The sequence below is a fragment of the Anas platyrhynchos genome, chromosome 13 (genome assembly GCF_047663525.1).
Source record: "Anas platyrhynchos isolate ZD024472 breed Pekin duck chromosome 13, IASCAAS_PekinDuck_T2T, whole genome shotgun sequence".
In the NCBI taxonomy this organism is placed as follows: Eukaryota; Metazoa; Chordata; class Aves; order Anseriformes; family Anatidae; genus Anas; species Anas platyrhynchos.
Window position 1 is genome coordinate 11,977,764 of NC_092599.1, and position 21,448 is coordinate 11,999,211.

Below are 21,448 nucleotides of genomic sequence, written 5' to 3' on the forward strand. Positions count from 1 at the left end.
TGGCCACTGGTATCCCACTGGGAGCAGTGGTGGGGTGAAGGACTTCTGAAAAACTGATCCAAATTCTGGGTGCTCTGGGCTTTGCAAAGCTGGGCTCTCACAGAGTCTAGTCCCAGGCATGTATCCTCTTCACTGGATTTGTGAGTTCTCGGTTGTCAGAAGCGAACTTGTGGTAGGTAGCAAGAGCTTTGGTTGCTGCTGAAAAGCAGCCTCAAGAGAATAGAAATGTGATTGATTAAAGCAACCCAAGTCTGGACACAATTGTTTAGTACAGACAGTGAAGGAAAATGTACAGGGAAATGTAAATCTGAAGGGAGTTTTGTAAGGTGTCAGGAGGTGATAAATGGCTGAGTTAGAAACCAGTTGGCATGCTGCTGCATGAGGGGATGGGGCAGCCCTTGTACCTGTGCTTGGCTAGAGTTTCTGGCTAAAGTCTTACATAAAGGGATGTGTTTTGGGGATCATTCCCAACTGGAAGGAAGGAGCACTCCCTGTTCAGTTGCCCTAACTTCATCTTCAAGGTTTTCTGTAGAGGGATTCCAAGTAAGTACTATGCTTGATTTAACCTCTGAGCTCAGAGAAGTCTTTGCCAAGTCTTTGCTTGGTATGGCAGATATATGTCAAATGGCTACAGCTGTACCTGCTTCCGTAGAAGAAGCAAACCTGTGGGTCTCAGACGTTTTGTAATATATCTGAATATGTATTCCTTGAATGATTTCTGGCACCTGACAGCCTGGCGATGAGCACTCAAGCTTTTGCTTTCTGGCTGGGTAGGGAAGTAAATAAATCTAACAAACCTTTACACCCCAGAAAAGACTCAGTTCCTCAGCAAGGGGACAATTCCCCAAATTGAATAGTAGCAACTTGCAAAATGCTTGCTTTGTTCTCCTAGACCTGGGATGAAGCATGTCCTCACTGTGTGCAACCAACTGTGAGTGACCTTCTGAGGTCTCCGGTCCACATAAAAATTCCATTTTTGAAGTGTTGGTTTTAGTGGTGTAGTTTTGTGCTTAGCCTAATGGGAGGCTGACCCAGTTAGCCTTAGAGGACATGGGAAAGTACATCAGGAGTGGAAGGAAGGGACTTTTGGGACAAAGCATTGTTTGAATTTTGTGTGAGGGAGTTCCTTTATTTTCATCCTGGAAAAAAAAAAAAAAAAGTGGGATTAATTTTAATTTACATGATGATGTGGGTCCCTGCCCATTAACTCAGGGCTGGCCCCTGGCAGCCTTGAGACTTGGCCTTGGTGGAGCTGCGCATGCAGCCACTTGGTCCCCAGGATGCACTGAGAGTGTTGTCACCATGTCCCTGGGAGATGTTCCTCCCGGTGACCCTGCACTGTGCTCAGCATAACCCTCTGCTGAGCAGCAGTTGCATCACTTAGGCACCTAATCCCATTTATAAACCAAGATACCAATTATAAGATGTCAGTAAATTTTCAGAACCCTGCAGTGGAAAGGCCTATTATTAGGTCATCTAGGATATAGTTCCGTCAGTGCAGGGTTATTCAATTAACTGGAATACAAGTCATTAGTATGGGCTTTTCTTCCTTTTTTTTTTTTTTTTTAATTGCTACTACCAGAGCAATGATTTAAGGCATTTCTGAATTTCATTGGCACTTCCTTTCACTGCTCATGGTCAAATACTAGGCCTCAGGCATGTGATGGTGTCCTCCTGCTATCTGCAGCAGCATCAAATCCTGTCCCGAGAGCCTGTTTCTGGGAGGAATAGAGGCACACAGACCTCCTCTCCTTTCTTGTGCCGTGTTGCATTGTTACAGGTAGCTCGGAAGTGCTGTGTAATGGTGTGGATTTCCCAGTTTTTCCACTGTGTTTTTCTCCAACACATGGGAGCTGTTTCGGAAAGCAGTGACCTAGTCACGGTGCCAGGGCCTCAGTGAATTCACGACCTCGTGCCTCTCAGTTTTTCCTGTTTTCTGCTGATGTGCTGTGGAAATTGGAATAATGTGTTCAGCCTGCAGGCAAAACCTTCCAGCCCTGCTGTCTTACAGCAGTGTTTCCCAGATGGAAACATTTCTCCTACTTTATCTGAATATACCTGCCAGCCTGTGAGGTGTGGGATGTGCCTGGTGTGTTATGTGCCTGATGGGTGAATACTCACCCCATGTGCCCATCCGTTCTGGTGCCTTCTGCTTCCCCCAGGCTTTCATTTCACTCCTGCTCTTCCCATTCTCCTTCCCCAGGCTGGCTGCCTGCCCTTTGGGAAAACCTTCGTGTCCCTTGGTGTGGCAGGCGGCTTGATGTGTCGGGGGAGCTCCAAGAGCTGCCCGAGTCCTGAGCAGTGAAACTTTGTTTTTTCAAAGTCACATTGACCTGAGTGCTGCAGCAAACGTGTATGGTGTCTGCTGCCGTTGTTTCGCATGAGGGAGCTGCAGTCAAATATTAAAAAGGCAGCAAGAGCATTAAATTATTCGGCAATGGAACATTGTCATTCCTCCATAAAACTATTTTGACCTGTAGTTTTCTATGGAGTCCATTGCTCTTAAATGTGCAATGAGAAAGGAAATTAAAAATTAATCTTTATTTCCATCTCAGAAGAAAACCTTAATTCTCTGCATTGAAATTATACTCGTAATCCAGGGTAATAAATTATAGTTTTTAATTGCAGCTAGTCACAGCCAATCAAACGGAGACGTCTCTCTTTCTCTCGCTTGCTTTAACTTTGCTATGCAGAAGATTTCTTGGAGTGCTGGGAAAAAAAATCACGTACATTGACCCAGGCTCTTAATATCGTGCAGAATAAGCCCTGGACATGCTACAGCAATAAGGCTCTGCTCTTTTCTGGCACCCTTGAGCCAATGACCCGAAAGTACCTTATGGGCAGTGATTGCGCCATACAGCCAGGCACAGGGAAATGGGCAAATTCTGCCATGTCCCCGTGGAGAAGGTGGTGTAGCATCTTGTTCAAGGTTACGTACCATGAGTCAGGGTTGAGCTAGGAACAAAATTTAGATCCTGGTTCAACTGTTTTTGACTATCAGACACCACTCCTCCTCTGAGCAGGGACTAGGAGCCAGCATGCCCTGCTCTGGCCCACTGCCCAAGCACCTGAGCTCTGATACCTCTTCTAACAAAAAGAACAGGTAGGTAAAGCAGGTGTTTATGCTTGGTGTCTCCTGCAGGTAACCTCTGCGTTCTTTCACATTACAGTACGTTGTAGGCAAGCAAAATGTTTCTTGGTGTTTGACATTGCTGTATTGTGAATGATGAAAGCTACCATGGAAATGGGCTTGCTAAAGTATGGCACAGCAAAGGAGGTTTGTTTGTTCCCAAATAACCGATGCTTTGCATGTGCCATGTTCTTCTATTGCTATCCTTCAATGTTTGTCTGAGTACTTGCATACTTTCCATTCTTGCTAGATCATCCAGGCTGTCATCTAACCACTGGTATGGTGGCACTTAGCCAGGGGTTGTCGTCTCCAAGAGCAGCCCATAAAGTGTTTGAATACCTATGCAGTGTACCTGAATTCTTTTGTAGTACCTTTGTCCAAGCAATCCAGCCTTGGCTTTTTTTTTTTTTAGCCACATCATATCCAAACAATGAACCAGACTTGTATGTAACAGGGAGGATTTTAAAGGTGTCTTAATACTTCCAGGCTCAGCTAGGAAAAGAGAGTCAACAGGAATGGAATCTAGTTGGAAGGAGAAATAGTGGCGGTAAGAATCTACAGTTTTAATAACAGCTGCTAAGTCTTTTTCCTAGCTTTTTCTTAACTGCATCAGTATGTGGAATAGCGTACAAGAGAAAAAGGACAGCAAAGTGGCAAAAAAAAAAAAATCAGACAGCTGTGGGAATGTGGTTCACCTGACATAAAAAGCCTTCTACAGTTGCATAGTGTTATCAATATATTCACAGCAAAGGTGTTTGTTACTAATCAGGATTAGTCTGGCACATCTGTAGTCTTTGATTTGGAAAAGACTGTAAAATCTCTGCCGTCAGGGTCTCCAGGCTGTGACCACTCCTCCTCATGAGCTCAGTATGACTATTAGCAATGAGAAGTATGGTGAAATCCTTACTCCAGGATGCATTAAAAAAGTGCAGACAATAAATCTAGCAATATTTTTGACTAAGAGCACTTATATTTGTGATGATTAGTCCCAAGATTCCAGATATGATGTTTATGGGGTCTTATTCTCCACTGGTAGTTTAATAGAGAGCTTTAGCTGGGCAAAAGAAAACAGTGTTGGCAAAACATCCCTCTGTCATAGCTGATGTTCAGGCCCTCACGAATTCTGCTGCCCACCCCACATCACTGATAGTAAGCTGTTGTGCTCATCAGCCAGGGCTGCTGTCTATGGAGGACCTCTGAACCCCGCACTAGCTGGGAAATCCCATGTGTATGTCCCACAAAGGATCCTTGTGCAATTAGAGAACCCAAACCATGCACGTGCTCTGCTGCCCCAGCCCTTGGGCAGCCTTGGAAGTAAATTAGAAGATTGCAAGGAGATAAATTTTGGTATCCTGAAGTTCTTCTGCCACCTTTGGGCATCTCAGCTTTTTTCATTACACAGAGCTGTTCTAGGAATGATGGTGGCATGTGGATCAGCAAGGGCTGCTTCTGGCTGAAGTCACAGGGATGTAGCTGAGCAGCTTGCCCTGATATATTTGTCTACATTTTGCTGCTAACAGTGTGCAAGTTTTAGCCTAGATTAAAGGTGCCTTATTTATGCTTACATACACTGATTGCATCTGAATTGTTTTGTCTGAGCTGCTTTAAATGTGAACTCTACCACTTTTCTAGGCAGTATTCACCATGCCACAACAAGTTGGATTGCTTGGAGACTTTTCCTGGTGGTCCAGTTGAATTTTGCAGTTAAATTCCTTCATTTTCCTTTCATTCTGCTTCTGCCAATTGTATTTACCTATATATAATTCTTTGCCTTTTTGGGGAGCATTTAAGGATGAGTCAAAGCTGTTTAGTTTCTCCTCTCCTTTACTGTTCCACCCCCCAAATCAGTCGAATCAGTTTTTGGTCGTTTTTACTATCTTTTTATTCCCTACTTTCTCTTTTAGGTATCTACTCATAATGCAGTGTAAAACAGTTGCTGAGCCTGTTCTCCTAGCTGTTGATACTGCAGAACAGCATATTCAGCCTGCTGCTGAGGTAAGTAACAAACATATCCTCCTCTGGATCAGATTCTTAAATTTTGAATGAGGTGTCTTTGTGGTGCAGCAAGCAGAGACTGCCAGTACCATACTCACCCAAAACCTCTGCTTCCCAACCGGGAGCAATCAGTGAGAACAGAGAGCACCCAGCGGGCTATAACTTGTGTCTATATACAAACAAGGCTCCTTCTGGAAATTAAATGGTTTATCTAAAGTTATTGGACTGCTGACTGCTCTTTGAGAGGTACTCCAGGGCTGGGGAAATAACTGCAGTCCTGCTTGTCAAATCCAAAGGAAGAATGATCCTGGAATTTATTGTCCTGTATGCGTAATTTTTGTATCTAGCAAAAGAAGGATTTATGGACTAAACAAACATGTTTCCGGAAGACGATGGCAGCTGTATGCCTTTAGCAGTAGTGGCGGCATGGTGAATGTATCTCATCAGAAAATCTTTATATTTTATAGGACAATAAAATTAGTGAATGAAAGCAAAAAGGGAGGTATAATGGATCTGGATTTTAACAAGCATATGAATCAATATCTCATGAGATCTTGCCTGAAAAAATGTAATTGTGCTGCAGTGAGCAAGGACATGCAAAGAATAAGGGAAGAGAAGCAGCAGGGTAGTCTTGTGACCATGGTTGGAGGTTTGACCAGGACAGGATAGCCTGGCTTTCAGGGCTTAGCCAGTGGGTTTAATTCCTTGCTCTGCCAAAAACTTTGCAAGGGCACATCGCTACTTTTCTCTGTTTTGGTTTGCCATCGTTCAGTGAAGGCAGTTCCATTGCCTGCTTGCTTGTGAGAAAGATGGCATTTCGAATCGAGACGTGCCATGAACCGTGGCAGTGGAGACCGCACAACAATGTCAGATTTTCCACCCCATCATATGAGCAATTATAAGAAATTATCAATTTCTCATCATTTCATGCTTCATGCACAAAGGGAGAGACTCTGGTTCCTATTGGAATTGTCGCATTTCGTACACGTTTTCCATCAGTGTGGTTATTGATGCAAGCTGCGGAAATGAGAAGAAATCAGGCAAAAGGTCTTTGTGATTATTGGGTTAAGCTCCTCTCCCCAAATTACGGTTACTCACCTCTTATAGGCTGATTTTTTTTTTCTTTGACTTAGGGTTATGTGGGAAGAGGAAAAAGATTTATCTGGCATTTAGAAACATCCTGTAGTGACAGCAGGAGCGAAGAAATGTCTTTGCTTTTCCTCTGTCCTGGCAATAAGTAGGAAAAGGTCTTTGGGGCTGCACAGTGATCCTTCAGGCTTACAGCCATGTCACTTGGTGTTAGCTTGGCTTCCTGGTGCTTGGGAAGGAAGAGCATTGGCTGTTGCCCACCCCCCGAATACGTGCGCTATCCAGAGAGATTGTCTCCGGCGAATGCTGAGCGGCTCTTCTGTATCAAACACTTCCCACCTTGAAAACTTCCTTGGTTAACTGCTCATTTCAAAATCATTATTAACGTATTTGCACAGGGATTTTAGAATTTAATTAGCCTCTTTTGAACTGCTCTTAGTGTGTTTGTCTAGAGAAACAGAAAATCCCTCCATGACTTGTTTGCTTTCTTCCTTCGCTGGTTTTCACTGGAAGGGAAAGATACCGATGGGCTTTGCGAGGCTGCATCCTCCTGGTGCGACTGGTGCTGCATCTGGGGAGGAGCTGCGGGGCTCTGCAAAAGGTGCTGCTGCTTCTGCAGTGCATCAAGGCCCCCCCCATGTCATCGAGGGTGTGTGAGCATCGGCACAGGCCAGGCTGCTGAGCTCAGGAGGGCTTGGTCCACTGGTGACAAGGCACTCCATTTCTATTTGGAGGCTTCCTTCGAGTTTTTTTCCTTTTGTCCCATCCTGCTTTGAAAAACGAGGCTGGGCAGAGCAGGGTTTCTGGTGTTCCCTGCCTGTGCAGGAGCACACGCATGCGCGCTCTTTCTCTCTAGCAAACCACAGTGGTTATGACCACTGCCTCTGGTACTGCTGTATTGGTCCCAAATTGAGGAAGGATGACTAACTTAATCACTTGATAGTTTTGATTTCTAAAATTAAACAGCCTGCCATATGTGCAGCACTGTTACTATATTTATGCCAGCAGTTAGCAGACAGCGTTGGCCAAGTGAGAGGGGCTTCACAGCTGCAGCCTGTGCCTGCACTGCTCTTGTATGCACACAGATGTTTCTCCCCCCTTCTCCTAACTGCAGCCCTGTAGACATTTCTCCAGGAGCAACAGCACTCGTGCTCATAGAGCTTTCTGGACAAACTCTAAGCCATTGTTCCGTAAAGGTGTCCTGACGCACCTTGGTGCATCTCAGCTCCAAAGAAAGGGTGGAAGAGCCCACAAGGCTCCAGCTCCATCATCAAAAGCAGCTCTCTGACATAGCAGGGAGAGCAAGCGAGATCCAGAAAGGCTGCCCTGGGGAAACGGTGGGTGCTGTCCCCAGCAAGTCCCTCGGAGGGCTGTGTGTGGCCCCGGGGGATGCGTGGCTGCATTCTGTCCCGAGCTGTCTGAGCCGCTGGGTGAACGAGGGGCTGAGATGCTTTTCTCTCACCTTCGGCTCTGTAGGAGCTCAGTTAGCGCCATGCGGATTTATTTGGATTCTAGGGGAGAGGAAATAAGAGGAATAAGCACTGGATAAAAGCCAAGGTGAAACGTACAGAGGTGGAAGGAGCAGGGCCTCGTTCTTTGGAGGAGGACAGACTGAGGGATGAGATGTTAGTTATTATTTTGGTTCGGGCACCATTCCTCTGATCTCAGACATGTTACTCAGCTTTGTTTTCTAGCAGGAAATCTGGCTCGCTTGGCAGGAGGATTAAGAGATGGAACTAATATTTAGCACTACCCAGCTAAGAGTGTTTGGGTGAAGCTGAAATATTTTGACATGTTAGATATGATTTTACTGACTGACTTGGTGACTCATGGGTGCTTTTGTTTGGTGTTAAGCAGGTGTTGCTGCAAAGCATCAGCAGCAGCGTGCTTTGGTAGGGTTGTGTGCTTGTTGAGGAGGTGGCGGGGAGAGGGTTTGGTTTTCATTTGCTTAGGCTTCTTATTTGAAACAATTGGTACCCGTGGGGATTCCTTCCTTGTGGAATGGAGCTGCATGGATCTGGCAAGTGTATTTAAGGGGAACAGAGAGCATCCCAGTCCCTTAGGACTGTGTCAAATTAAGAAATCCATCTACGTTACGTCAGAAAAAAGCAAATTATAGACAAGTTTCTGTCAGCAATGCAACGCTGCACGCTCTCCTCTAAGGATGCATGAACGATCCTGGGGTACGGGGACACCCCAGAGCACCAAGGGGTTACCCAACACTTTGCAGCCCTGTGCACTGACCTTTCACTTGTCCCTGCAGCTTCCAGAGGTCACCTTCAGCACCTTCTGTCCAGCTAGAAATTAACACTCAAACAAGAGCTGCCTATGGACAAAGTTGTATGAGATTTACATACAACATACATACAGTCTCCCCACAAAGTGCAAATTATTTCAAATTTTATTGATGTATAGGGACAAATTTAAGCACTGAAAGGTGGTGTTTGGTTTCTTTTTTTGGGGTTTGGTTTTAATAAAATCTTCCCTCTGGTATTTGGGGTATTTTTTTTGTCTGATTGTTTTCCTTCTGTTCCTTGTTTATTGGGAGTCAAGGAGGCGGTAGGCTGGGCTGTTTGCTGTTGTTTATTAAGTTTCTTTTAGGAAGATTTTGAAGTCTGCTGTGGCCAAGGTGTTGAAGTACCTTCATGTGCACCACCTCTGCTCACGGGGCAAGAATCTGACACACACACACCAAAAAAAAAACAACCAACCTTAGGAATAATCCTTTTTTAAAAAGAGACGCATCTCTCGCAGCATTTGAATTTTTTAGCTGAAACCAGGGATTTGCGTTTCCATGGGCTCACACAATTGCTTTTGCTCCTTAAAACAACACTTACCTTTGGGTGCTCAGTCTCCCTCTGCTCAATTTCTGCATCTGAGCAGACCCGTTTACCTGCGTTGTTAGTAATGGTACACAGTGAATTATTAGCATTTGGAAAAGGCTTGAATTTATGTACAGAAAATGCTCTGGGAACGCAAGGGTGACTACTAAATTTTCCTTCATTTAGTTAACTAAGTTCGAGTCCATATTTGGATGCATATTTTAAATGGTAAAATCGCAGCATAAAGGAACTTGCTGTTTATGCCAGCAGGGTATTTGGCTCTCTCTGCCTCCCATCTGAAAGGGAACGCACAATATATTGATCCTAGCTTTTAGGACTCGTTCTATTTATGAACCCAAATTGCAGTATGAAGGTACAAAGAGCAATTGAAAAGGGAAGATCTATATTAGGATGACAAAGAGAATAAATTAAGGCAGCCTCCCCTCTCTAATGGCCTGCCAGGCTGCTGGTAGTGGAGGGAATGCCCCTGTGCTGTCTACCTGAGTGATGCTCCAGCATCAGGGGATTTTCTTGAGCACGGTATTGATTTTTGTTACTACATTAAGCTTTTAACTTTGCAAATGGTTTTCTTTGAAGTCATTAATGCTGATGCGTAGCATGAGGGGTGAAATAGCTCCGCTGCCGCGGTGTGGGTACAGTCTGGGATCACTTCCTTCTTCCATTTCTTGTTGAAGCCCCATTCAGCTGATGTACCTCGAGGAGAGCAAGGAGAAAAGGAAGTAAATCTGCAAGGCAGGATGGCCTCGGAACTGGGTGAGGAAGAGCAATTTTTCAAAAAATTGGAGGCAATGGTTTAAGCTTGCTTAGCAGCTGTGAGTCTGGGGTGGGGAGGGTCTGAGCACAGCCCAGGGCTGGTGTTGGGGGTCTTCTGGAGGGGTGTGTGGGTGTGCAGTGTCTCTGGGGGCTGAGAGCTGCAGTCAGCATTATTTATTCCTGCCTGAACAATGAATCGGAAATAAGCTCAGCTATCAGGTGAACTTGGAGTGCCCTCACTCAGGACTGAAGATAAAGGTAGGTGGTGACAGGGCAGGTGTGGAGGGCTGCTATTGCGGAGGTTTAGACCAGGTCCCAGGTTTGTTCCTTTTAAGCAGAGATTAACGCAGATGGAACACAAATCAGTACATCCAAATGGTTGTGGTTGTTTCAAATCTATCCGGCTTCCCCTGTCAGACAGGAGCTGCTCGCAGACAGGAGCGTGTTACTGCAGACTCAGCTTTGCTGTTTGCAGCAGCTAATTCTCTTCCATCCCTGTCTCCTCCCTCTATCACTCCCTTCCCAACAGTCAGCCTCGGATCAGCCGGGCTCCCTGGTCCTCAGGGTCTGCGTGCATGAGCCCAGCGACCTGGGTCCTTCAAATCTAATAATATTGTTTTGTTTCAGGACAGGGTAAGGAGCTTTCTGCCCTTAACAATCCTGACTTGGGAGATGTGAAGGTGTTAGAGGCAAGAATACCCTGTTACGGAAAGGAGAGAGATGATGTGATGTGGGCACAGAACTGATGAATGCGTTAGTGGCTCCTGTGTCATCTGGCCCCCACAGTTATTTTGATGTCAGTCCTTCATGGGAAGGAGAGATGGAAGGAACCAGGAGAAATTGTCTAGTCCTTTCCACTGCCCCAGGACGGAGTCAACTCACTTAAAGATTTGTTTTGCTGCAGCATGTAGCAAAACATGCTCTCTGCTTGCCTGACCAGGTCTGTCTGTGTTCAACCTTTGGGCAACCCTTTCCAATGAAGGTGGATGCTGCTCAGGTAGGAAACTGCAATGCCTCTGCACTGCATGATGGTTTCATACAACACTACTCAGTCAGTGCCGTTTCTTTGCCATGGCAATTAAAGGCATCCCCTTCTCATTCCTTGGGAGGCACAGTATTTAGTCTTGTGTTTCCACCCTTTACCTAAAACTGTAGCTTATACACACAAACGGTGTATGTGATGCTGGAGGATTAGTAACATCTCTGTTTGTACGGTGGTTTAGTTTTTAATGTTTTGTTCTCTATCACGTCTCCATGCAGACAGCTCAAATAAGAGGTGGTCCATCTCATGGCTGGAAAGCATTTTCCAGTTTTGCTGATAGCACATGTGCTTGGGGAAGTGACAAGCCTCCCACCTTAGCAAGCAGCAGAGAATTTTTCTCTTCTGCAATCTTCCCCCCCTCCCCCAGTCCACTACTGTGTCAAAACCTTGAGTTTTGTGTAAAGTTGTTAAATAAGCTTCTAGGCAAAATAAAAGATCAAAAGGGGTCTAATTAGCTGCAGTCTGCTTAGGAATTGTGGATGTTCACCTAGTTTTATAAATTGACACTTTTAGCATTAAAACTCAAAGCAAAAAACGATGTAATTATTCCCTTTTTTTTGAAGCTTAGGTTTAATGTCTTTATTGAAAATTGGGTACTTCTTTGGCATCTCAAGATGCTTTATTCTATCAAATCTGGAGCAAGTCATTTTTCATTTTGGATTGTAATGTGGTATAAATGATAAGGGCCTGATTCAGAAAGCCTTTTTTTTTCCTTCCCACTGGCAGCCTGACAAGAAAACTTCATAGTCACATCACAATAACCCTGAAGATAATCTATGGTTTGAGTCTTTGTGAAACTGCTTGCTTTAATACAAGGGGAAGAGTGAGATTTTGAGCTCTTAGTTAGGGTTCCTGAACCTTACTTGTCATCACAGGATTTTTAGTTATTTCTATTTGTATATCTTTTACCAGATGTAGGATGCCAAGGGACAAGTAGGTATCTGCTACAACCTTTCTGTGATGTGATCATGGCTCTGGGAGTATTTTGAGTCTAGTTTAAACTCAGAGAAGGTAACAGGTAGTTGAATGGAGTGGTTAAAGAAAAGGAGGAATGAGAGTTACGACTTTTGGGGGGTTTGTTTCCATATGACCTGATCATGTGTCTTGTTTCCCAGTCTCTGGTCATTTGGACATACCGTGTATGATTCACTTTCACATGTCAAATCTCACTGAATTTGATCTCAATAACCTGGAGTAGTGTGGAGAGAGGAGGAGAGGGTTGTCATGAAGTCATGTGTTAGAGCTGGATGGGTTACGAATAATATTTACACTGTGGCAGGACACACGCTCTCCATTTAGAACCAGAGGCTGATGGTGCTGGCCTTTTACTAATGCATAGGAAGTCCTGGTGCCTGCCCCAAAGACCTTACCACCCGTAAAGACAACTGGCAAAAGGATTTGCACGAGGGTGGCTGCAGAAAAGGGTTAGTCCTGTAGTGAACTTTAAACTTTTTTTGGATGTTTATCTAAAAGTTCGTGCAAATGGAGGTGGGTTTCTTTGATCTGGGATTCTTGTGGGAACTGTCTTTTGTAATTCCAACTGCTCCCTGGCTTGTGTCAGAAGTGCTCTGAGTGGGCTCTCCCCTGGGATTTGGCACAGGCCAGGTTTTAACTGGGCTGGAAGGAAAGTGGGGCAAGATTTATGCGTCAGAACAGGGCTTGCAGAAAAGAATTTTTTATTGGCATCTTTTATATTGTCCCAAATTCAAAAGTTTCAATTCCTGATGATCATTCTGGGCAAAGGTTCAAGGTTTCATTTGTGCTTGGCTCAGCTTAAATGCTGGAGGAAGGTCCCATGATGGGAGACAGATCCTTTTCCTGCAAAAACAGAGCTTCTCATTTGATGCTAACGTTCGGATTAGAGCCTAGTTTAAGAATCCAGTGGAGATTTGCTTGAATTCTTCCAACTCCGCTACTCTGATCCAGTGTGGTGATTAGAGGAGAGCTTTGGAGGTGTTGCTGCGAGAGTCTGAGAGCAGTCTGGCTACTTGCTCCTGTGGATTTTTTCAGTAATTAGAGGTCTCTGAATAGAATGCTGGGTACATCCACATATTATTAATTCATAAAGGTTTTCCTGAAAGAATGGGTGTTCATTCTTTATTCCTTCTAAATTGTCTTATTGCCTAACTAGTGAACAGGTGTTGCTTTCAAACACCTTTCAACTGCTTTCTGGAAAAGATGCAATTATTCTTCCTTTGCACGTGGTCTATATGGACTTAGATAACATAAGGCGTGTGTATGGTCCAAGCCTTTTCATGTTTGCTGCACAAGTTGCCTACTGGTTTCACTGGGAAGAGGCGGAGCCCAGAAGCAGCTCTGGGAACTGCTGCAGTTTGGTGCGATGGATTGGCTGATGTTAGAGGAGCCACTCGCATAAGGCTGGTTTTGTTCAGGAGTTAACAGAGTGTCAGTCCCTCCATCCCACCCAGAACATGAGGAGATGTGTGTTCTGTTTGGCTGTACGTCGGGCCAAGGACTCGACCTCCAGTGAGCAGACTGGTGCTGCTGAGCTGCTCCGTGCTGCTGGGAGGGTTTGTGTCGTGCAGAGCATCACTCCGGGGAAGCCAAGCTTGGACAGCACAGAGCAGCTTCCATCTGGCTCTCATATTGCCGTAATGGTCATTAACTAACACTTTAATGTTTTACAGCTTAATGTTTTCGTTTTAATATTAAACAAAGATTTTCTTTTAAGGGAATTTAGCTTAATCGTCTGGTTGCATGGCTGACCTGAGTAGGAGCACCGAAAGTCTGCAAAATTCCCCAAATGCACCAGAGAATGGAAGTCCTTATGATTTAATAAACTGTACAAGATGAAGTAAGTGGACTAATAGGTCTGTGATTTGCAACTGAGGGATGTGGATGTGTGCACATATGAGAGGAAGGAAAACATCACTTCTTCCATCAGATACACAGCTGCTACTTAAGGTTAAATGAACATATTCTGGTCTTTGCTTCACCTTTCCTAGGTTGCTAGTACCAACCTGCCTATTGGAAGATGGTCATTTAATGTGTGAATATGCCTTTTTTTTCCTTGATTCTCAGGAACCTGCAGGTTTTGTAAATTCCAATTATCATTTAACCTTTTAGAAAGTCTCCAAAGTTGGCAGGTGCACCTTACTGATGCCCATCAAATCTACTATGCTGCTTCTAGCTAATGCTGGTGCTTCAGTGCCCGTCCAAAAATACCCAGAGTGTACGTCGCTAGTTAGGTAACAAAGAGAAATTCTTAATTTGAATGCAGGGTTACAACCACAAAATAAAGAGTTGGATTAGATGGGTTGTTATATCTAGTACTAGTATTACTACTAGATTTTGTCTACCTACAAGCTAGGGCATTAAACAGGTAATGAAGTTATTTCTGATTACCTGAAAATGCTCCCTCTTGAGATGGTCATTGCAGATTTGCTCTCTCCTTGGCAGAATTGACTTTGCAGCTGCTCAGTGTGATTTCTTAATTGTGTTGCAACTGAGTTATCATCACTAGTTTTACTGAATGCATCCAAAACCAAGGGTAACCTTTTTTGTTTCCTCTAAAGCAAGCTGTCATGGGTGCTGATGTCTCCCTCTCCTAGTGAAGACAATGAGGTGTTGGTCCTAAAGCTCACTTCCAATGGTTTTGGCTCTTGAGAATTTCTTATGAGTTCTCAAGCCTCTTGAGAGACATACATCATATTAAAAAAAAAAAAAGTCCTTTGTAAAAGTAATATTAATTTATATTTATATAATTGCTTATAATTTCTTGTCATTTATAAACTTCATTCAAATTTCTCTTTTGACCATTTTGATTTTGGAAGCCATCATCAGAGCGCTGGGTTTTCATTTCGCTTTAGCTGACAAATATTGGAATCAGACAACATGCATCTCTGCTTTCTGCTGGACAAGGCCTGCAGGTAGAGATGGTATTTCAGACAAACTGGGGTGGCCAGAAAGCTTAGGCAAACTGAGAGGCATTGAGCCCTTCAGGTCTGAAACAGAAGCTTTTAATACTTAGAGAGCAGGTGCTCAGGGCATAGTTAGATACTTGTCAATTGCATCTTCAAGGGCAAAAAAAAAAGTAAGTATTGGTATCTCTAGGTCATAACAGCTCCTGTAAAATACTGCTGGATTACTTGTGAGCATTGTTTGGGACACACAAAGGGTGGACAAATTTTATGAGGTAGTCTTTTTGTACCTTAGTTGTGGGAAAGATTTGTTTCTTTTGAATGACCAAATAAGAAAATATAAACATGAAAGCTCTTACTGTATACTTAAGAGTGTGCATCCCCCAGAACTGACTCAAATGTGCTTCAGATTATCTTTCCTTTCAGTTTCTGACGGCTCTTTTGGGACATTCAGAAAGCAGCTTTTACATTTACAGCCTTTCTTGCTCTGACACAGGCAGAGCGATCTTCAATGTGGAAGCTGAAGCCCTGTCCCTGGGGTAGTGAGTCCATGCAGAAGGTCACATCTGATTGACAGTGCTGAGCCGCTGAGATCTGCTGTTCTGCTTTTGTCAATGATTACCCTGGCCTGACAAAGGTTCTACCATGAGCATTGTGGTAACTTCTTGAAGTTGATTGGGAGCTATTAAAGAGTGATAAAAATCAGGTATTTCTGACCATGGTGATCAAAGGAGGAATTCAGTGATACTACAATAGGTGCTTGGCGTTCTCCGGGCATTGCCATCAGTATTGTTTAATGACCCAAGTGCTATGGCTATGTTGGGTAAATAGCAGCTTTGGCAGCTATATAGAAGTTTTTAGGGGACAGGGATTTCAGAGCAACAGCATAACTCACTTGCAAACTGTCCGCTTTCCTTGAACGCTGGCAGTTGTCATATTGCGACTGTCAGCCAGGAGGTTGACCCCACTTCCAGAATCCTGATTTATTCACAAACCTGCAGATTTCAAGCATGGGTCTACAGGCAACGGTTCCACCAGCTGAGCTGCTGAAGGTTTCTTTCTGGCTGAGGTTACAAGCACACGTGTTAAAAGCTGGTATCAAGTGAATGTTGCCTAATAGGATTATGAAGTTTTCCTCCCCCTTTCAGAATGAGGGTAATTGAATACTCCTGCCCTACCTATAGAAATATGCTGTTTTGGGAACACAGATCCTCCACTCACTACACTGAAAGCTTTAGCAGCCTGTGCTAAAGTTGGGAGGCTCAGTAATGGTAAATGTTAGGCTGAGAGTAGCCACCAAGTCCTCTGGCAACCCTGAATTATCTTTCCCCAATTGTCTTTCACCCAAAACTTGTGGACATCCCCTCCCTGCTTGGTGCCTGGAGCAGTGGCTGGGGGGAAGCTGTTGGCTGTATCTTAGGCCTTGCATGTGTGAATCCCCGAATTGCTTGAGCCCGCCACGCTTTGGAGCTGTGCAAATCTCCTTCTTGTTCCTGCTCACCGACAGCCAGCAGTTTCCCAGGCACTGAGTACATGTGTGTGTAGTAATGAGTCATTTCTTTGGGGCTATTGTTTAAGTCTTCAAACCATGGAAGGAAACCAGGAGCCTGTTGGATGTCACTAAAGGTCACTGGCTATTTTTATAGATTACATTAAAGAACACCAAAACTGCACAAAAAGAACATTCAGGTTATGAAGTCAGGACTTTGAAAAATATTTTAGCTGCCAAACTATCGCAAATCGCTATGGAGCATGTGCAACCGGTGATTTTTCAGGGGCTCACAGTTTGGCCAAAGGTGTGTCACTCCCCTAAATGCTGTACGGACATAATTCCCCTGCACTGTTGTGACGTTCCTGCCAAATTTTAAATCAATGCTGCGACCTGTAGTGCTGAGACTGTTTGACCAAATGCTTGTAAGGAATATCAGTTTTATTTTTTATTTTTTAACTGGGGTAAAAAGTTTTCCTCTAGTGGATGAACTGCGTTAGCTGAAATTTTCACCCTAAATTCCAGCTGGGGCAGACAACCCGCATGGAAAGCTTTAATTCAGAAGATTAAAGTCTGGCAAAATTCTGAGCAACCGGAGCCTTCTAATAGCAAGTTCTGTACAACGTGGTCAGCCTATCAAAGGGAAATCATTTTTTCTGTCTGTTTTGGTTTTGATGTCATTCCATCAAACATTTAATTGGGAGACACAGCATTAGCTTCAAACTCATTTTGAGGCAATGAACATTAGTCAGACATAAACAAATGGGCTGGGGGCAAACTACACAACTGCCAAGTGGTGGGAGAGATTTTAACGAGGGGCCTTGCAAGCTGCTTCCCCGAGCGAAGGAAATTGCTGCGGAGCAGAAAGCAGAGCCTTGATGGGAGGAAGCAGGGTTTGTTCAGCAGAGGGGAGGCACCTAAAGGGCACGATCCTGAGCGAGGTATGCGAGTGCTCAGGTTGGGGACGCAGACCTCGTGTCGAGGTGCTGGGCTTGGGCGAGGTGGTGCAGCTGAGTGGTGGCTTGATCCGGGAGCCTGCCTGAGGAGGGGGCAGCAGGGTAATCTCCTGGCGTTTCAGAGGCAATTTAGGAGGTTAAACTGGAGGTTATGAGGTTAGATTAGTCCCAATGCAAATGTGGATCGAAATGCTAATATGTACGTATACAAAAACTGTGCAGGCAGCCAGCTTCGGGAAAGACCAACCCTGCAGTGACCAGACCTCGGGGAGCAGAAAATAAGGAGTGACCTTTGCTAATTCTCAGCCATGGCCAGCGCAGGGCATTGCAGATGAGGGACCCAGGCTGGAGTGGCTTACTTGAGGTCGCATCTCAAGTCTGAGCACAGCTGAAGGTTTATTCGAAGGTCCCTGGTCTCCCTGCTGGGACGGGCTGCCCAGAATCCCTGGGAATAGTTTTGCTTTTAATCTTTGTGCTGGTCTGCTTGCTGAGGTGCCTGGAATTTGTCTCCCAAATATCTTGGAGGGGAAATGCGATCATAAAGCTAGAGCTTTGGGCTATGCATACTTTGTTTCGGGGCCATGCCGTCTTTGATGGGGGTAAGTGTTGCTAACCTGCGCCTTTGTTTTCTGACAAGGCGAGTAATTTCCAAAATAACATTTTAATCCCTTATGCTGTGGGTCCGGGTCAGCTCTAGCTTAACTCAGGCCACATTTCAGGAACTTTGGGAGGTGTTTTACTTTCGTTGAAGTAGATTTTGTTCTTTTATTGCTCTTCTGACACGATCACTAACTGGGACCAGAGCCTTGTCACGGCTGGCACGTACGGTAGGTAGCAGAGCCCCTTTCTCAAGGTGCAAATGAGAGAAAGCCACTCAGCAGAGCAAACTTTGTGCCCGGCCTTATGCAGACAAGCTGAGCCTTCAGTTCCTGTCCAGCTCCTTACACAAAGCCCCGTGCTTCCTCTCCAGCATCTCTGGAGCCTCGTAAGACCCTTCCTCTTCCCAGCAGATCGAATTGCAGCTGTCTCGAGCTGGCTGGCAGCGAATCGCCACGGCTGGAGCTGGCCTTGTTTTTCCAGAGCGAAAAAAAGGAAGAGTCCCTGCAGATGTCATCCAACCGTCCCAGCCAGCTCATTTCTGCCCTGTTGAGAGACGCCTGCGGGGGGAGAGCGTGAAGGGGGCCGAGGAGCGCAGAGTCGGGCGGGCACCATGCCTGCCTGCCTGCCCCCGGCTGATGGGAACAGGCAGGGACAAAGGTAAAGCTGGCGGCATGAAAAGGCCGCTTGTTGCAGCGTTTCATGGCCAGTGAGCGTGACCAGCCTTCAGGGCTAATTACCAGAGGAGAGAGAAGTATGTTCTTGTCAGCAGACCTACAGGGTTACTATTTAATGAAGCAGATATGCAGGTAGCTTGTTCAGTGGCACGGGCGAGTGACTGACTTGTGTCCACAAGGATGTAGGTGTGCGGGGCGGGCTCCTGCGGGTGGCTTTTGGCCCCGGTCTTCTGCAGTGTACAACTCCTCCTGCTGAAGGGTGCAGCTCCTTCTCTTGGCACTGGTGACCTGCAGCTGCTTTCCCCTTCCCCAGTTTTTCCTCTTTCCTTATATATTCCCAGTCCTCTTTTCCCCTTTTTTTTCTTTCCCATTTCCCCCTTCTTCTCACCCCAGCACCTCCTGTTCATTCCATCCTGTCCTTCCCCAGCTTCTCCCCTTATTTCTCCTCTTTTTCAGCTGCTAATGCTGAATGGTATTGAACAGTGGTTTCATCACGATCTGATCAGGCTTGCCCCAGTTCCCTGGTAGTGGTTTGTGGAGCACATGTGAGCAGGGAACAGCCGGTACCCGCCGTGTGCTCGCATCAGGGCCTCCCGCAGCTCCCCCTTGCTCAGCAGATCTGATGAGCATTACTCGTGCCTTGCTCGGGACTGCCCGTGGAGGTGTGCAGGGGGCTAGGGAGCTGTGCCAAGCCCCCGTGTTGTGCTGGCTGGGTTACAGCGGGCGTGCAAGTGCCTCTATGCTATAGGAATCCTTCTATAGTGCTGTGTGATCGTATGCCCAAAAACTGATGTCTGCTGGTCTCCATGTGAGAGAAAGGACAGAACACAGGAGAGTGAATCAATTGGTGAATCTTCGCCCGAACTGGTGGGTATGGACGAGCCTGGTGGCTATTTCTGACTCCTCATCTCATGCTCTGAATTCATAAAACTTACTCTGCCTGGTATCACTTCCTAGGCTTGTTCTTCTGGGCTGGAGTAGGCATTGCTAAGGAGGAGCAGCATCTGTGGTATGGCTGCTCAACGTTTGTTGAGATAACTACTTATTAACATCACTGTTACCTGTCTTTAGGCTTGACAGCAGGGCTATGTTTGTCAGGGGATCTCCCTAATACAAAAGTTGACTGATAAATATATCAGACAAAGGTATGGATCTCCTCTACCAACGTCCTGTGTGTATTTGATCATCAAAATTTCACCCATCTGAGCTGATGGTCGTCCCATGGTATTGGGACAAAACATCCCAATTTGGGACTCAGAGTCACAGCAGAGATTCTGAAGCAGAGCAGCCTGGCTGCATACGGAGTGCACAGACTGCAGCAGTAAGGATGCTGCAGGCCAGAAGTGAGGTGTGTCGGCAGAAATTTGGGAGAAGGTGCACTGTGTCTGACTGACTTGAGCCTGCTATTTCCTGCTTCTGGGGTTGTCCTTTGGATTCTTCTCACAGAAGGTTCATGAGGGTATGACAGTTTGAAAAAAAAATTGTTTAAATTGTATGTTCCCTGGAATTTGTGCTCTGTTTTCTCTGGTAGAGAAAACATTTTTCTTTTTTTTTTTTTTTTTCTGGGATATTAAGCAAACATCTCTTGGGAAACAGCCAGCTTTCCCTTTATTCTCCTCTCTGTCTATGATTGCTATACAAACCACCCAATATGAAGGGCTGGAGATGTTTTGGTGTACAGTTGTGTCCTTGGCCTTGATTCAGGCCACAGAAGTGGCTGCCACCCACAGGAGAGTGTGATGCTGGGATGCGAGAGTCGCAGCTGCTCTACCCAGCGAGTGCGCTGGGTCTTGGGCTCTCACTCAGTGTCTGCACAGAAAGGCCAGGTAGTTGAAAGGCAGCCCCAGGTGGCTCCTTCAGCTCCAGGTCCTGCCACTGCTCCCCTGGTAATGGTTCTGAGAAAAGCACTTGTTCATAGCTGTGCTGATTCACTCTCCACATTTCTTCCGACAGGATCACGGGCAGCTCTCCGACTCCACGCGGCTGTGCCATCCCCTGGGATGGGATCTCCTGCTGCCCTGGCCACTGGGGACCTTGCAGGGGACATGGAGGCGCTGGCTGTCACAGCACCAGAAGCAGCACAGAAGGATGCAGCAGCATCACAAGCAGAGGTGGATGCCTTAAAAGCAGCAGCAGTAAGAGGGGAGATGGAAAGTCCGAAGGGAAGCTCCAGTGGAAACGTGGTCAACCCTGATGGAGCAGCGGTGGAAGGATCAGAAAACCCAGAGGCAGACAGAGTCGCTGAAGCATTTGCCCAAGCAGTAGAAAGAATAGCGAAAGCAGAAGTAACCAAGGTGTTGCAATCAGCAATAGCTGAGGTAGAGACCCTGGCAGCCTCAGGTGTCCACTGGGGTGAGCGGGATGTGGGTGCGTGCTCCCTGGGTTATGCTCACACACACCTGGTGGTACAGGGTGCTGCAGCCAAAGCGACATCTGGCCTTTAGCTTTGCCCTCCAAGTGCCTCAGGTGGAAGGGACTATATTTCTTCTTAGCCTTGAGCTATGGGAGAGAGCGTTATTTTGGAGAAATTGGAAGCAATCAAAAAAAAAAAAAAAGCAAAAATCCTTAAAATCCCTGCCGAGAGTTTGTGCTCTTTTCCCATCTGGTTTCCCTCTGTCTTTCAGATGAGCTTTTTTTTCATGATAGCGGGCACTTTATCACGCCTGGTAGAGTTAAGGATACAAAGCACTCTCCATTACAGCCCCGCTGGCCACATGCTCATCCTGTTCTAAAGCATTCATATTGGGGGATCAAAAAAGGTCCACGCGTGGTGTTTACTCAGCCGAGAATTTTTATTTGACGTTTGAGCAATTATGCCTTGTGTTGTTCGTGAGTTTGTGGAGGGTGATAAATGCACTTTTCCCATTTGAAAAACCTGTCTTTTAACATTGACGATGTGGTGACAGATTTTCAGCAGGGCTGGGAGTCAGATTTGCCAGGGCTCAGTGCCCGCTCTGAGAGCCAGATTTTCAGATGTGTTCGGCACCCAGCAGCTC

General features: G+C 45.7%; 1 protein-coding gene across 4 annotated transcripts in view; it reads left to right on the top strand.

Annotated features, from left to right (window-relative positions):
• Window positions 1-21,448, top strand: part of LOC101803678 (uncharacterized) — a 43,257-nt gene that overhangs the window by 20,952 nt on the left and 857 nt on the right. For 2 of the 4 annotated variants that reach the window (XM_072044413.1, XM_072044414.1), the window contains 3 exons: window positions 5,035-5,125; window positions 9,732-9,810; window positions 20,406-20,770. In XM_072044413.1, coding sequence (XP_071900514.1) covers window positions 5,035-5,125; window positions 9,732-9,810; window positions 20,406-20,770 — 535 coding nt within the window. The other 2 variants (XM_013092338.5, XM_072044415.1) reach the window with 2 other exon arrangements.